The sequence below is a fragment of the Salvelinus namaycush genome, chromosome 19 (assembly GCF_016432855.1).
Source record: "Salvelinus namaycush isolate Seneca chromosome 19, SaNama_1.0, whole genome shotgun sequence".
Classification (NCBI taxonomy): Eukaryota; Metazoa; Chordata; class Actinopteri; order Salmoniformes; family Salmonidae; genus Salvelinus; species Salvelinus namaycush.
Window position 1 is genome coordinate 26,252,485 of NC_052325.1, and position 16,168 is coordinate 26,268,652.

Sequence of the window (16,168 nt, forward strand, 5' to 3'; positions counted from 1 at the left end):
ATGCTTATTGCACATTTATAAAACACAGACTAGACAGCTAGTATAAAAGTATGTGGCTAAAATGCTGCTAGCGGTACTTGATACCGCAATGCCACATGCGACAAACTGAGCATTCATTTTCCAGAATCAATGGTCATTGATAGGCTACTCTCGTTTTAACATCTCTATTACGGTAAAATCATTTCTCAATGTGTTTCGGTGTCCATATGACCGATTCTGTTGGACCAGACGTCAAATGCAAATAGTGAGTTAAAACTGCTCGTCAGAGAGGAAGAAGTGATCTCTCATCTTTGTTTTCGTGAGGGGCTTGGCGTATATGCCTGTGATTCTGTGTAAACCAGAGGAAGAGGCGAAGTCTGTTCAAAATAACCCAAATGCGTTTCTATGGGCTTATTGTGGACCTAAGCTTTTCACATGCCTTCCTGCCTTGGTGACAACAACTCCCATTGTTAGGGCGGAGACGTACATCTCGTCATTATATACAGATCTCTGTTGTCAATTGGAAGGTGCACAGAAGGAGCAAAGGAGACGAGACAAAAAATACATTAATGTTTATAAAAAGGAAAAATACAAAAAAACTTGATTCTTGCAATACAGGTATTTGAAATATTGCGCAAAAACATACATTGGAATTAATTGACTTAATTTGATATCGCCCAGCCCTACTTTTCAGTTGCAAATATGAAATGCACAGGTTTTAGTTTGAATACATTTTTCTTTCTCTTGTGTCTCAGGCTCCTGTGTATGGAATCAACCGCCTGCCACCCCAGCAGCACATGTATGCCTACCAGCAGCCCACTAACACTCCTCCCCTGCAGTCAACACCAGCCTGCATCTACCCTCCTCAAGATCAGGTCTTCGGCGCCCCTCTCCGCTTCGAGTCACCAGCAACCAGTCTACTCTCCCCATACAGTGAGGAATACTACGGCCACTCGCAGCCCACCACAAACCCTCCCCTCCCAGAGCCTGGCTACTTCACCAAGCCCTCCATTGTACCTGTCCAACCACCAAAGAGCATCGAGGGGAAGCCTGTGGGCTTTGGGAAGATCTCTTTTGGCCAGCCGATCCCTGCTGAGCCTCCTAAGTTGCCTGGCTTTGGTGCTGGAATAGTCGCCCAGTCCACCCCATCATCCGCTGCCTTTAAATTCAACTCCAACTTTCAATCCAATGACGGGGACTTCACCTTCAAGTCCAAAAACAATGAGAGCCTGTTGGGTCTTCTGACATCAGACATTCCAACCAAATCTGAGGGTCCCTCAGAGGGGAAGCCCCAAGAGCCTCCTAGTCAGGGAGGGATTTTTACCTTTGGCCCTAAAAGTGCGTCTGGGTTCTCCTTTGCTGACACAATCCAGATCCAGGACAAACCAAACCTGTTTGGAAAAATTGACCAGTCATTTAGTTTCTTTGATGTAACCCCGCCGGTATTTGGGCTAGCAAACACAGCAGAGGAGGAGAAGGGAGCGGAGAGCAATAACGACAGCACTCATGTGGAGGAGGACGAGGATGGGCCTCACTTTGAGCCTATTGTGCCCCTCCCTGACAAAGTAGACGTGAAGACTGGAGAGGAGGAAGAGGAGGAGATGTTCTGTAACAGGGCCAAGCTGTTCAGATTCGATGCGGAGACAAAAGAGTGGAGAGAGAGAGGTATCGGCTTAGTCAAAATCCTAAAGCACAATAGATCAGGAAAAGTGCGTCTGCTGATGAGGAGGGAGCAGGTTCTGAAGATCTGCGCTAACCACTACATCACGCCAGATATGCTCCTGAAACCAAATGCTGGATCTGACAAGTCCTGGGTCTGGAATGCCGTTGATTATGCGGATGAGGAACCAAGGACTGAGCAACTGGCCATCCGGTACAAAACGGAAGACGAGGCATTGCTCTTCAAGACAAAGTTTGAAGAGGCTCAGAAGATCGTTCTCAAATCTCCAGAAAAGCAGCTAGATCAGTCATATAGGAAAAATAATTTTCCTAAACTCTCTGCTCCATTGGCAACAAACTTTGCTGCCCAGTTTGCAAAGAAGTACGGGGAGTGGGACTGCGATGTGTGCTGTGTAAGAAATGCAGCTAAAGTTATGCAGTGTGTTGCCTGCCAGACTGCCAAACCTAATGCCCCATCAAAGCCAGACAGCGCACCGGCTACTGACATCAAAGGCTTTACTAGTGGGGCAGCTTCAGTGGGAGGATTTACTTTTGGATTTGGAGCTGACTCGTCAAAAGATACCAGCAGCGCAGGATCTATTGGAAAAGGATTTGGGTCTTTTGGAGCTCAGATACCCTCCTCCTTTACGTTTGGAACCAGTGGCACCACTTATATACCTGCTGCTGGTTTTGGTGCCCAGTTTGGAAAGAGGCAAGAAACCACAAAAGTAGCAGCAGAATCAAAGCCCTCAACCATGCCATTTGGCTCTGGATTTGGTGTGCAGTTCAGCAAAAGGGCAGGGCAATGGGACTGTGATACATGCGCTTTAAGAAATGAGGCATTTGCAAACAGTTGTCTCTCTTGTCAAACTCCTAACCCTTCAGGAAAACCTGCTGCTGATGCCCCAGCTTTGGCAACCCTCTCAATTGGGTCTGGATTTGGTGCACAGTTTGGCAAAAAACCAGGGCAGTGGGAGTGTGACACGTGTCTTGTTAGAAATGAGGAGTCTGCTAGCAGTTGTGTTTCTTGTCAAACTCCAAACCCTGTAGCCAAAACAGATGTAGATGGAGCAGCAGAATCAAAGCCCTCAACCATGTCATTTGGTGCCCCAGGTTTGGCAACCCTCTCAACTGGGTCTGGATTTGGTGCCCAATTCAGCAAAAAACCAGGGCAATGGGACTGTGATACATGCGTTGTAAGAAACGAGGCTTCTTCAAGCAGTTGTGTTTCTTGTCAAACTCCTAACCCTTCAGCAAAATCAACAGTAGAGGTACCACCAACAACAAAGCCAACAGTGTCAGACTTTGGTGATGCTTTTTCAAGGAAGGATGTACAATGGGACTGTGACACTTGTCTAGTGAGGAATGATGCATCTGCCTCTAAGTGTGTTTCCTGCCAGACACCCAACCCCAATGCTAGCAGCTCCTCTCTTAGGGCCATGTTTGCCAGGCAGGAGGGAGAGTGGGACTGTGACGCATGTCTAGTCAGAAACAACGACTCTGCTAGTCAATGTGTCTCCTGTCAGATGCCCAAACCCAATGTTAAGAGCATAGCCACAGCCGCCACTTCCAGCTCATCCTTCAGCTTTAACTTCGGGTGTCGGACTGCCTCTACTCAACCCACAGGCGCTGGGTTTAAAGCGAACTTCAACGGTGACAGGTCTTTGCATTTTGGCACAGGCAAAGTTGATAAAAGTTCCCCTGCATTCTTCAAGTTTGAGACCCCTCAGGCTGAAAGCAGTACCCCCAGTGCTGCAGGCTTCTCTTTCACCATGCCCATCCCAGCAGGTGGTTTTAAGTTTGGCACTCAGGAAACTGCAAAGGAAACGCTACCAGCTGAAACTCAGACTCCTGCTTCAGGGTCTGTGTCAATGTTCCTGAAGAATATTGCAGAGCAGAACAGAGAGAAAGAGAAGGAATCTGGTGTCAGTGTATATGCATCAGTGCTGTCAGTGGACAAGACAGGTCAGGATGAAAATCCCCTCTTCACTGGCAAACCCAACGACTTCAGTTTTGCAGACTTGGCTAAAAACTCACAAGGGGACTTCCAGTTTGGTCAGACTGACTCCAATTTCAAAGGCTTCACCCGCGCTGGTGAGCAGCTGTTCACATCCCTTCAGTCAAACCAGAGGGCAGACACCTCAGCTGACCAGGATGAAGAGGACATATACAAGACAGAGGATAATGACGATATCCAGTTTGAGCCTGTGGTCCAGATGCCAGAGAAAGTGGACCTGGTCACAGGAGAGGAGGACGAACAGGCCCTCTACTCCCAGAGAGTGAAGCTCTTCAGGTTTGACGGAGACATCAGCCAGTGGAAGGAGAGGGGCGTTGGAGTCCTCAAGTTCCTGAAGAACGCCACCAATGGCAGGCTCAGGGTGCTGATGAGGAGAGAGCAGGTCCTGAAGGTGTGTGCCAACCACTGGATCACCACCACCATGAACCTGAAGCCCTTGGCTGGCTCCGACAAGGCCTGGATGTGGCTGGCTAATGACTTCTCTGATGGAGATGCCAGACTGGAGCAACTCGCTGCCAAGTTTAAAACCCCTGAGCTGGCTGAGGAGTTCAAGCTGAAGTTTGAGGAGTGTCAGATGCTCCTGTTAGACATCCCACTGCAGACTCCTCACAAGCTTGTTGACACAGGCAGAACTGCACATCTCATCCAGAAGGCAGAGGAGATGAAGTCCGGCCTGAAAGATCTTAAATCTTTCCTGACCGATAACAAAACCAAGATCAAGGAGGACGACAGCCAAGCTAACATCACAACAGCCAGTAACACCTCTGGTCTGAATATCAAGCCCCACGCAGAGAACACTGGCCCTACCTTAGAATGGGACAACTATGACCTGAGAGAGGAGGCTCTGGACGACAGTGCTGACACCTCTGTCTACGCCTCACCCCTGGCAAGCAGCCCAATCAGGAAGAACCTCTTCTGCTTTGGAGAATCCACAGAGGGCTTCAACTTCAGCTTCCAGCCTGTCGTCAGTCCCGCCAAGTCGCTGGCCGAGATGAACCAGAGCGGGGTGTCTGTGGATGAGGAGCAGGACATTAGCCAGGAGGAGGAGCGGGACGGCCTGTACTTTGAGCCTGTGGTTCCCCTGCCAGACCTGGTGGAGATCTCCACTGGAGAGGAGAATGAAAATGTGTGTTTCAGCCACAGGGCAAAGCTGTATCGCTATGACAAAGACCTGAATCAGTGGAAGGAGAGGGGCATCGGAGACCTCAAGATACTGCAGAACTGCGATACCAAACGAGTCAGACTCATCATGAGGAGAGACCAAGTCCTGAAAATCTGCGCCAACCATTGGGTCACACCTTCTATGAAGTTGGAGCCCATGAAGGGTGCTGAGAAGGCCTGGGTCTGGAGCGCTATTGACTTTGCCGAGGTAACTAAGGGAAATGTTGAGCAGTTAGCTGTGAGATTCAAACTGAAGGATGTGGCTAACTCCTTCAGAGATATATTTGACCAGGCTAAAACTGCCCAGGAGAATGAGATTCTGGTCACTCCAATAGCCTCCAGTGAGACCCTTACTCAGGAGGAAGCAATAGCGACGGGGACAACAGTGTGTGGACAAGCTGATGTGGACATCCTGGAGGAGACCACCACAGAACGGACGGAGCTGTATCATGAGACTTTACACACCCCTGACTGTAAGTCCTCCACTGGCACTCCACATAGCCCTCTCAACCTCTCCAGGATGGTGATGTCCCCACCCAAGTTCCTCTTTGGAACAGACTCTCTCCAGAAGTTTTTCGGCAGCAGCCCCCCGTCGTCCAAGGAGGATAGTTCTTCAGAGAGCTCCAAGGTTAAAGACAGCGGTCGGACCTCCCAGCCTTTAACTGCATTCAAAATCTCAGAAAAAGGTAAGCCTTTTGTTATTCTTTCTTGATTGTTTTTGTTGATCTTGTGGTTCAGTGTAAACCGCTTGTTTTTGAATGGTGACGCCCATTTTGGAGTTTATACATAATTTGACCCCATTGTGTTGTGATTCCATTCATGTCCCATTGGTTTATCGCATTGCTCCTCCCACCAGCCCACACTCTTGTGTTAGTAGGACAGAACATAACCGTCACTCCCATTAGCCTAACTTACATCCACTCTTCCTCACATTTGGTATTTTGATATAGGTTGTTTGATATGATAGCCGATGAAATTGATTATATAGTCCATTTCATTTAGTATATTATACAAAATAAGGCAGTCACAAGATTTATTGCAGGCTTTGTCTTCATGAAGGCAGAAATGGGGACAGGACGTAGTTAGAGATTAGGCCTGGGCAATTCCAGTCCTCGGGGGCCGGATTGGTGTCACACTTTTGTCCTCTAACTATGTCCTGTCCCCACCATTCTTAAAGTAGTCAACAGGGTGGGACTTGCCATGGGTTACGGAAGGATCACATGATTCCATCCGAGTCATCTGCCAGTAAATTATACTTCTGAGCAAACACTAGGTGGCAGTATGCACCCTTTCAGTTTGTTTGCCAACTAGGAGGAGAAGGAGGAGGTCGTAATAATGGAGATTGCCTCAATGGCGCTGCCCGTGAGTTTACAGACGCCATAATGGAACTTATATAAAGATGATATCTCTATCATTCTCTATGGGACAGGACCGAAATATAGAAAGATTGATATAGGCCTAATCCATTACACTTACTTAATGCAATGACATTCAGCAACTTGAAGCTAACCAAAGATGCATTAATACATTTTCATTTCTTAATCCAACCACCCCCAATTCTAGTTTGTCTCACATGCCAACCATTATTTTGTAGGATTGGATTTTAGGCTTTTCAAAGATAACCCAAAGACTTTTTGGACCAGCACCTCATCCACCCAATTTGAGCCCCCAGGTACTCTGTCACTACACTGTGTGTGTGCTGTGACACGTCACCTACACAGCTGTCACCTGTCTGGCCTTGCCTGGTAGTCGGTCTTAACCAGCACGCAACTAGTGGAACATGCAGTGCATTCGGAAGGTTTTCAGAGACGTAGATTTTTTCCCACATTTTGTTACGTTGGTCTTATTCTAAAATTGTTGTTTCCCTCAATCTACACACAAAGCAAAAACAGGTTTAGACACTTTTGCAAATTTATAAAAAATAAACAAATTATACATTTACATAAGTATTCAGACCCTTTACTCACTACTTTGTTGAAGGTGAATCTTCGCCCCAGTCCTGAGCGCTCGGGAGCAGGTTTTCATCAAGGATCTTTATGTACTTTACTCTGTTCATCTTTCCCTTGATCTAGGACTAGTCTCTCAGTCCCTGCCGCTGAAAAACATCCCCACAGCATGATGCTGCCACCACCATGCTTCACCGTAGGGATGGTGCCAGATTTCCTCCAGACGTGAACCTTGGCATTCAGGTCAAAGAGTTCAATCTTGGTTTCATCAGACCAGAGAATCTTGTTTCTCATGGTCAGTCCTTTAGACCCTTTTTGGCTATCTCCAAGGGGGCTGTCATGTGCCTTTTACCGAGCAGTGGCTTTCGTCTGGCCACTCTACCATAAAGGCCTGATTGGTGGAGTGCTACAGAGATGGTTGTCTTTCTGGAAGGTTCTCCCATCTCCACAGAGGAACTCTGGAGCTCTGTCAGAGTGACAATTGAGTTCTTGGTCACCTCCCTGACCAAGGCCCTTCTCCCCCAATTGCTCAGTTTGGCCAGGGGGCCAGCTCTAGGAAGAGTATTGGTTGTTCTAAACTTTTTCCATTTAAGATTGATGGAGGCCACTGTGTTCTAGGGGACCTTCAATGCTGCAGAAATGTTTTGGTACCCTTCCCCAGATCTGTGCCTCGACAAAATCCTGTTTCAGACCTCTACGGACAATTCCTTCGACCTCATGGCTTGGTTTTTGCTCTGACATGAACTGTGGGACCTTAGATAGACAGGTGTGTACCTTTCCAAATCATTTCCAATCAATTGAATTTACCACAGGTGGACTCCAATCAAGTTGTAGGAACATCTCAAGGATGATCAATGCAAACAGGATGCACCTGAGCTCAATTTCGAGTCTCATAGCAAAGGGTCTGAATACTTATGTAAATAAGTTCTTCGTTTTTTTATTTGAATGAAACATGCAAAAAATTCTGGTCCTCCCGAGTGGCGCAGCAGTATAAGGCAGTGCTTGAGGCGTCACCACAGATCCGTGTTCGATCCCGGGCTGAGTCGCAGCCGGCCGCACCCGGGAGACCCATGAGGCGGCGCACAATTGGGTTAGGGGAGGGTTTGGCCGACCGGGATGTCCTTGTCCAATCGTGCTCTAGCGACTCCTGTGGCGGTCCGGGCGCATGCGCCCTGACACGGTCACCAGTTAGTGTTTCCTCCGACACATTGGTGCGGCTGGCTTTCGGGTTAATCGGAAGCAGTGTGTCGAGAAATAGTGCATCTTGGCAGGATCGTGTTTTGGAGGACACATGGCTCTCGACCTTCGCCTCTCCCGAGTCTGTACGGGAGTTGCAGCGATGGGACAAGACTGTAAATATAAATTGGATATCACAAAATTGTGGAGAAAGAAGGGGTTAAAAAAAAATATGAAAAGTGTTTTATTTATTTTGATTCTAAAAATGTTTTCGCTTTGTCATTATGGGGTATTGTGTGTAGATTGAGGAGGATAAAAAAATGTGTATTTCATTCATTTTAGACTAAGGCTGTAACTTAACAAAATGTGTAAAAGGGGAAGGGGTCTGAATACTTCCTGAATGCACTATACAAACCTATAGTACAACAACCTAATGAGCTGCATGCCCATGTGTGATACTCAACAGTAACTCTTACTCTAGTGAAATATAGATTTCTACAGATGAAAGTTAGGATAGCTGTTTAGCTATTGGAGGGGTGAAATGACTAAGTTCCTGGTAGCAGCCAGTTGTGTTAACGGCGATTCAGAGTACTTCTCCCTCTGTTTAAAAGGAGACACGGGGAGATTCCAGCCATGCTTGCTGTCACACACACATTTTTAGTCCAGGATGTGTAGCAACAGTGTGAAATCAAATCCCACTCTGGTCCGGTTTGTTCCAGAGATTTACAATATGTCCCAGTGAAAGAGCCATTGTTGAAACTCCGGTAGCATGTTCTGTATGTCACAAGCAAAACGTGTTCTACCACTGGACAGTTATCTATGAATTGGTTTAAGAGGAGCAGGAAGAAATGGTACAACTGCTATGGTTGGCCTCATGTACAGTACACTGTAGATCCATGGTTCTAAGGTTTATGATGCTTTTGAGATTGACTTACTCAGTAGTAATAGCATTGTCAGAGATATAGGAGACTGCTCGCTCGGGGGGTGAAATGCACGTTGTCAATTTTTTTAGATGCGTGTGTTTTGATGAGGAACTAACCCTAGACATGCAACTATCTGCTTAGTGAAATGGTTTTGTGCCTTTCTAGTTAATAAAATGTTAGCCTGCCTTTTAGTACCAAACAATAACCTTGGAGCATAATTACGTCAAGTCTTATTACAGTTTCTGTAGATCCAATTTTCAATAATAATAATAAATCAAATTCACCTTGGAGATTAATATAGTTGTATTAATCGGTTCCTGCTCTCAATGTCTCTCTGTTCTGTACACTGTTCTGTAGGAAGGGGGCCTCCTGACTGAGTTGTCTCACCATTTGTGTTGTGTTATAGCACCCTCCCAGGCGGAGGCCGACGGTGAGGTGGAAGTGGTGTATGTGAGGCAGCCAACAGTTGAGCAGGCTCTTCTGGCCAGGGAACTCCTGCTGCCTCTCACCTTCTTCTGCTACCAGAACGAACCAGGATATACCAGCGACGTCCAGACAGATGGTGAGAAACACTCTCTCTCAAACTTTTTCTACCTGCATGAGCAACCGTTTAGTAATTGTAGTTGACAGTGTTGCTAACGTTAGTTTGTGCTGTGAATATTGCAGATGAGGACTTTGAGACAGCAGTTAAAGCCCTGAATGGAAAACTGTACCAGGATCCTCCTGAGAGAGAAGCTGCAAGTGCAGGTTCTGGTAAGTTTCATGGCCAAAGCAGCTATAGAGATGGGTATGAATAGGACAGGTTGGGGTGGAATTTCTCCACAGAAGTTACTTCTCCAATAACCTGCTCAACTCGTTTCCTCTCAGCAGGCCAGGCCGACGCAGGTGTTCAGGGTCTGGACCTGGAGCTTGAGGTGGTATGGGAGAAGAGGCCTACTCCAGAGGAGGAACAGAAAGCCAGGACCCTGCAGCTGCCTTCAACCTTCTTCTGTAGTGTAGGCAGCGATAGCGAGGCAGAGAAGGACAAGCCAGAGGACTTTGAGACAGAGCTTCGCAAAGCACAGGAGGCTCTGGTGAGATTGTATGATATATGCATTTGTTTGCACATAGGTAAACAACTTATGTGGCATTGGGTTATAAGAAATTGAAAGTGGTTCTCTCAAGCAAATGTTAACTGTTTAGTTATTGTGTTTTAGGATGCTGAGAGAAGCTCAGACCCTGTTTCATCTGAGGCTGTGTCCTCTAGCACCGGCGATACTGTGCCAGAACAACAGGTCCCAGACCAGTCCCCCAGCAGCCAGGAACAGGCTTCAGATCAGTCTGAGGCAGAAGTCCAGTCCACTACAGCAGAAAAACAGGTCCCAGATCAGTCCTTAACCATACAGGAGGCTGAAATCCCAACCCCAGGTAGCCAGGAACAGGCCACAGAACAGTTGGTTACCATCCAGGAGGCAGAAGTCCAGTCCTCTACAGCAGAGGAACATGTCCCAGATCAGTCCTTAACCATACAGGAGGCTGAAATCCCAACCCCAGGTAGCCAGGAACAGGCCACAGAACAGTTGGTTACCATCCAGGAGGCAGAAGTCCAGTCCTCTACAGCAGAAGAACATGTCCCAGATCAGTCCTTAACCATACAGGAGGCTGGAATCCCAACCCCAGGTAGCCAGGAACAGGCCACAGAACAGTCAGTTACCATCCAGGATGCTGACATCCAATCTTCTACAGCAGAGGAACAGGTCCCAGTTCAATCAGTAACCATCCAGGAGGCAGATGTCCAGTCCTCTACAGCAGAAGAACAGGTCTCAGTTCAGTCATTAACCATTCAGGAGGCAGAGGTCCAGTCCACTACACAGGAGCAGCAGACGCCAGATCAGTTAGACTCCACTTCAACACCATCTCAGACTGCGGTCTCCCGCAGCAGGGAGCAGGCTACCACTCCAAACCGTCCAGAAAAACTTGCTGCTAGTGCCCCAGCTTTGATAACCCCCTCATTTGGTTTTGGATTTGGTGCACAGTTTGGCAAAAAGCCAGGGCAGTGGGAGTGTAACATGTGTCTTGTTAGAAATGAGGAGTCTGCAAGCAGTTGTGTTTCTTGTCAAACTCTAAACGAGCAGGCTCCAGATCAGTCTACTCCTGCAGCTACCAGCAGCAGCAGCCCTATAGACCTGTCTGCCAAGAAGACCTCTGAGCCTGGCTCCAATACTACATTTTCTACAACCACTACTCAGGGTATGAGACATTTATCACTACAAAGCCTTTTGAATTTTGCCCTCACTTAACTCTTGGCAATGCCTTCTATGTCCTCCCAGCAACACAATCCCACTTCTGACACCAATGCAGCAAACTGAGCTGTCTTCTCTTTCTTACTTACTCTCTTTTACAGATGCTCCTAACTCATTTGGCTCATTGGGCTTCAGTGCTCTAGGAGGGGAAGGGTTCTCCTTTGCTGATCTGGCACAGAACACTGGGGGGGAATTTGCCTTTGGAAAACAAGGTTGGCACTTCTAAGTTTTCTCTATACGATTGACTGAAGAAAATTCAATATGATGTGTGTTCTTAAGATTTCTATTAGTCACCATGACAACTGAGCTATGTTTCAGTGAAAACAAACATTTCAGTTAACTTTTTTTATGTTTCATTATTAGATTCCAACTTCTCGTGGGCGAACGCCGGGGCTACGTTGTTTGGAGCTGCAGCCCCAGCCAAAGCTGAGGGGGGGGAGGAGGGGAGTGATGAAGAGGACACTAATAATGTGGGCATTGACTTTGAACCCATAGTCTCTCTACCAGAGGTACTTATCAATGCACTGCTACTCATTTATCTCCACTTACCCTTACTGGGAATGTTATGAAGAACGGCTCATAGGAGCAGACCGGTTTCTGTAGTGAGGCAGCTTGTTGTACAAGTACACAGCCTGGACAGGACACTAGTCTAACGCAGGGCCTTACCCCAATCTCTCTCTTTAAAGGAAAAATCCAAATAAAACCACTCATTCTTTAATTTATAGGGTTAAATAACACTAAAATGTGAGAAAAAATTTTTGTGAATATATTTTTCATTTTGGCGTCATAATAAGGTTTGTAGCAGCATGGAAAACTGTTATGGAAATCTGTTGCATCTCAAGTCGTCTACAAAATCCACAGTGCAATGCTCTCTCTACGGGCAAACGTAGCTACACACAATAATACAGAAGATAATATCAGCATGTTAGTTAGCTGTAAAATCTCCTAAACAAACTTCACTATCAATTTCTGAGTCTACAATCTCACCGTGTTCAACCTGCAGATCGATGTGCCTTACCGAGTGGAGTCTCTAAGGCACATGGAAACGATGAGAGAAGACATCCTCCCGAGTTGTGACATCGGCCAGTATTGAAATCTGACATGTATAATAGATCATTTTGCAATCTAAAAGGCGTATTCCTCTTAATTTCCAGTGTAGTGAGAGTGACTTTATCACAGTGCTACGTCATACCGGAGGCAATTCTGCCTGCTCCAACCACAATAACTCTGATACACATGAAAACATGAAATGACCCAGGGAATCGATAGAACATCACTCATAGATGCACAAAAACAATATAACATTCAAAATGGGTGAACCTTTCCTTTAATGCTGAGTTCCAAGCAGAGACTCTACGTCATCGTTATAACTGTCTAAATGTGTTCTAGGTGGAGGCTTAGTCTAGAGCTGGCATTACTCCACATTCTATCTATATGACAGAGAATCTTGCATGTTCTACGCAATACATTTCTATATGAGTTCTGTAATCTTACACCCTCCTGATTAATGAGCCCTTGGTCTCGTCATTAACCTGCGTGTAACTGTGTTGTCCAGGTGGAGACTAAGTCAGGGGAGGAGGATGAGGAGATCCTGTTTAAGGAGCGTACCAAGCTGTACCGCTGGGAGAGAGACCTGGGCCAGTGGAAGGAGAGGGGTGTGGGAGACATCAAGATCCTCTTCCACCCCGATAAGAGGTTCTACCGGGTGCTGATGAGGAGGGAGCAGGTGCTGAAGGTCTGTGCCAATCACACCATCTGTCAGAGCATGGAGCTCAAACCCATGAACACCTCTAACCAAGCCCTAGTCTGGACAGCTACTGACTTTTCAGGTAGGTCTATACATAACTCGGCAACACACACACAAAGCTACGTAAATATATTGATTGGTATATAATTTGAATTGATAAATGTTTTTTTATCAACAACAAAACATTTCAGAGGGTGAGGGTAAGGTGGAACAGTTGGCAGCCAAGTTTAAGACCGCGGAGCTGGCCGAGTGTTTCAGGAAGACCTTCTGTGAGTGTCAGAGTCGTATGAGCCAATCAGAGGCCTCGTCCCTCTCCTCCCCCCAGCTGTCCAGGGTACAGGAACATTCCAGAGACGCCAATCCCCAGGTCAGTGTTTCCCCTGTCTGCTAATGTATAGGTGGGCCACCTAGCCTACTACTTTTGTCCCCTCCACCTACAATAATGTTTACTAATTGTACTAAAGAGTCCACTAAACTCTGCCCCCAGGTGTACCTCTCTATCTCCGCTGACGACAAGCCCCTGGGAACGGTCACCATAGAACTGTTCTCTCACATCGTCCCCAAGACAGCTGAGAACTTCAGAGCGCTGTGTACAGGACAGAAAGGCTTCGGGCTGCGCAACTCTGTCTTCCACAGGGTCGTACCGGACTTCATGTGTCAGGTGAGAAGCGGGGAGTGCAGTTGTGGGGTTAGCCTCCAACCAGACAATAATCAGAGCCAAAGTGCTTTCATAACCTTCAATACCATGTTTCCCAAAACATAGGTCACAGTTAGTGCCTCTTGGAACACAAAACATTTTGTAAACCTCTGCAAGAATGTATAACTCTGTTTGGTCCTGTCTCTGTATTGTCCTCTTTCTTCAGGGTGGAGACATCACCAACCAGGATGGGACAGGAGGGAAATCCATCTACGGGGACAAGTTTGAGGATGAGAACTTTGACGTGCGCCACACAGGCCCGGGGCTGCTGTCCATGGCCAACCACGGCCGAGACACCAACAACTCCCAGTTCTTCATCACCATGAAGAAGGCTGAGCACTTGGACTTCAAACACGTGGCCTTTGGCTTCGTCAGAGAGGGCATGGATGTGGTCCGCAGCATGGGAGAGCTGGGCACCAAGACTGGCAAACCCAGCAAGAAGATTGTCGTCACCGAATGTGGACAACTGTAGAGCTTCGCTCTGTTCACTGACTGTGGACATCTCAACTGTAGGGCTGAGATCTGGTCACTGACTGGATGGCTATCGGCCTTCGCTCTGGCCATGGACTGGACAGTGATAGGCTTTCAAACTGTGGACAACTATAGTAGGCAAATCTCAAATGAGACCCTATACCTCATGTAATGTAAAACATGTTTGTTTTTTTACAAGAGCCCATGTGCAGTGCACGAAGGGTTCTGGTAGTGCACTACGGGGGGAATAGGGTGTCATTTGAGACAGAGATGGTCACCTTTTCAAAAGTGTGGCCCCACCCTGAGGGCAGCATGTGACTGTGAATCCCCAGTCTGTTTTTTTGTGTATAATGTACATTAACTTTCTTTGAGAGGGGTGTTCTTTTCATGTTTTCCAATAAGAGTTGAAAACGCTGGTTCCTTCATAAGCTCCCTAACTTGATTGTTTTGTATAATTAAGCCTTAATCGAGATGAACAAGAAACCTTGTTTAAAAACCAACCTCTGTTCATTTTGAACTACGTTCCTTTCTCCTGCTCCCTGTGAATACTTTTAGGTGTGTTTTTGTGTATACATTGATTTCATAATGTACAAATCATTGAGACTACCTTTGTCCATTTTAAACTCTAAAGTTAGGAATATGAAGAACTATAACCTACTGTGTGACACTTTGGGAGAGGGATGACATAATATCTTATTGTTGTGGAAGAACCTTTTATGGTATTCTGTTGACAAATATCACTTGGAGTTGAAACAATTCTTATTGTCAATAAATAAATGATGCTGGAGAATGTCTTTAGAAATAAAGTTGCTTTATACTGATAATTATGAGGATGCCCTTTACGATTACAAACATACACTACATGACTAAAAGTATGTGGACACCTGCTCGTTGAACATCTCATTCCAAAATCATAGGCATTAATATGGAGTTGGTCCCCCCCCTGCTGCTATAACAGCCTCCACTCTTCTGGGAAGGCTTTCCACTAGATGTTGGATCATTGCTGCAGGGACTTGCTTCCATTCAGCCACAAGAGTATTTGTGAGGTCGGGCACTGATGAACGATTAGCCCTGGCTCGCAGTTGGTGTTCCAATTCATCTCAAAGCTTTCGATGATGTTGAGTTCAGGGCTCTGTGCAGGCCAGTCAAGTTCTTCCATACTTATCTCGACAAACCATTTCTGTATGGACCTCGCTTTGTGCACAGGGGCATTGACATGCTGAAACAGGGAAGGGTCTTACCAAAACTTTTGCCACAAAATAGGAAGCACAGAATTGTCTAGAATGTCCTTGTTTGCTGTAGCTTTAAGATTTCCCTTCACTGGAACTAAGGGGCCTAGCCCAAACCATTATTCCTCCTCCACCAAACTTTACAGTTGGCACTATGCATTGGGGCAGGTAGTGTTCACCTGGCATCCACCAAACTCAGATTAGTCCATCGGACTGCCAGATGGTGAAGCGTGATTCATGAATCCAGAGAACGCGTTTCCACTGCTCCAGAGTCCAATGGCGGAGAGCTTTACACCACTCCAGCCGATGCTTAGCATTGCACATGGTGATCTTAGGCTTGTGTCTGGCTGCCTGGCCATAGAAACCCATTTCATGATGCTTCCAACAAACAGTTATTGTGCTGACGTTGCTCCCAGATGCATTTCGGAACTCAGTAGTGAGTACTGCAACCGAGGACAGACTATTTTTAATTCAAATCAAAATCTAATTTTATTTGTCACATGCACCGAATACAGGTGTTAAACTTATCATGCTTAATTACAAGCCCTTAAATAATGCAGTTAAGAAAATATTTACTAAACAAACTAAAGTAACAAAATGAGATTATATACAGGGGCTACTGGTACCGAGTCAATGTGCGGGGGTAATTGAGGTAATATGTACCTGTAGGTAGGGGTAAAGTGACTATGTATAGATAATAAACAACGGGTAGTAGCAGTGTAGAGAGCACAGTCTATGACTTGGGTGACTGGAGTCTTTGACAATTTTTTGGGCCTTCCTCTGATACTGCCTAGTATAGAGGTCCTGGATGGCAAGAAGCTTGGCACCAGTGATGTACTTGGCCGTACGCACTACCCTCTGTAGCGCCTTATTGATGGATA

The 16,168-nt window shown here is 46.4% G+C and overlaps 1 protein-coding gene across 1 annotated transcript in view; it reads left to right on the forward strand.

Annotated features, from left to right (window-relative positions):
* Positions 1–14,876, forward strand: part of LOC120063954 (E3 SUMO-protein ligase RanBP2-like) — a 36,428-nt gene extending 21,552 nt beyond the window's left edge. The window contains exons 19-29 of the mRNA XM_039014265.1: positions 735–5,502; positions 9,268–9,423; positions 9,528–9,614; positions 9,729–9,934; positions 10,058–11,090; positions 11,245–11,355; positions 11,507–11,652; positions 12,699–12,972; positions 13,082–13,257; positions 13,378–13,551; positions 13,754–14,876. Coding sequence (XP_038870193.1) covers positions 735–5,502; positions 9,268–9,423; positions 9,528–9,614; positions 9,729–9,934; positions 10,058–11,090; positions 11,245–11,355; positions 11,507–11,652; positions 12,699–12,972; positions 13,082–13,257; positions 13,378–13,551; positions 13,754–14,059 — 7,437 coding nt within the window. The 3' untranslated portion in view covers positions 14,060–14,876. The remainder of the gene's footprint in view (positions 1–734; positions 5,503–9,267; positions 9,424–9,527; positions 9,615–9,728; positions 9,935–10,057; positions 11,091–11,244; positions 11,356–11,506; positions 11,653–12,698; positions 12,973–13,081; positions 13,258–13,377; positions 13,552–13,753) is intronic.
* The last annotated feature ends 1,292 nt before the right edge of the window (positions 14,877–16,168 follow it).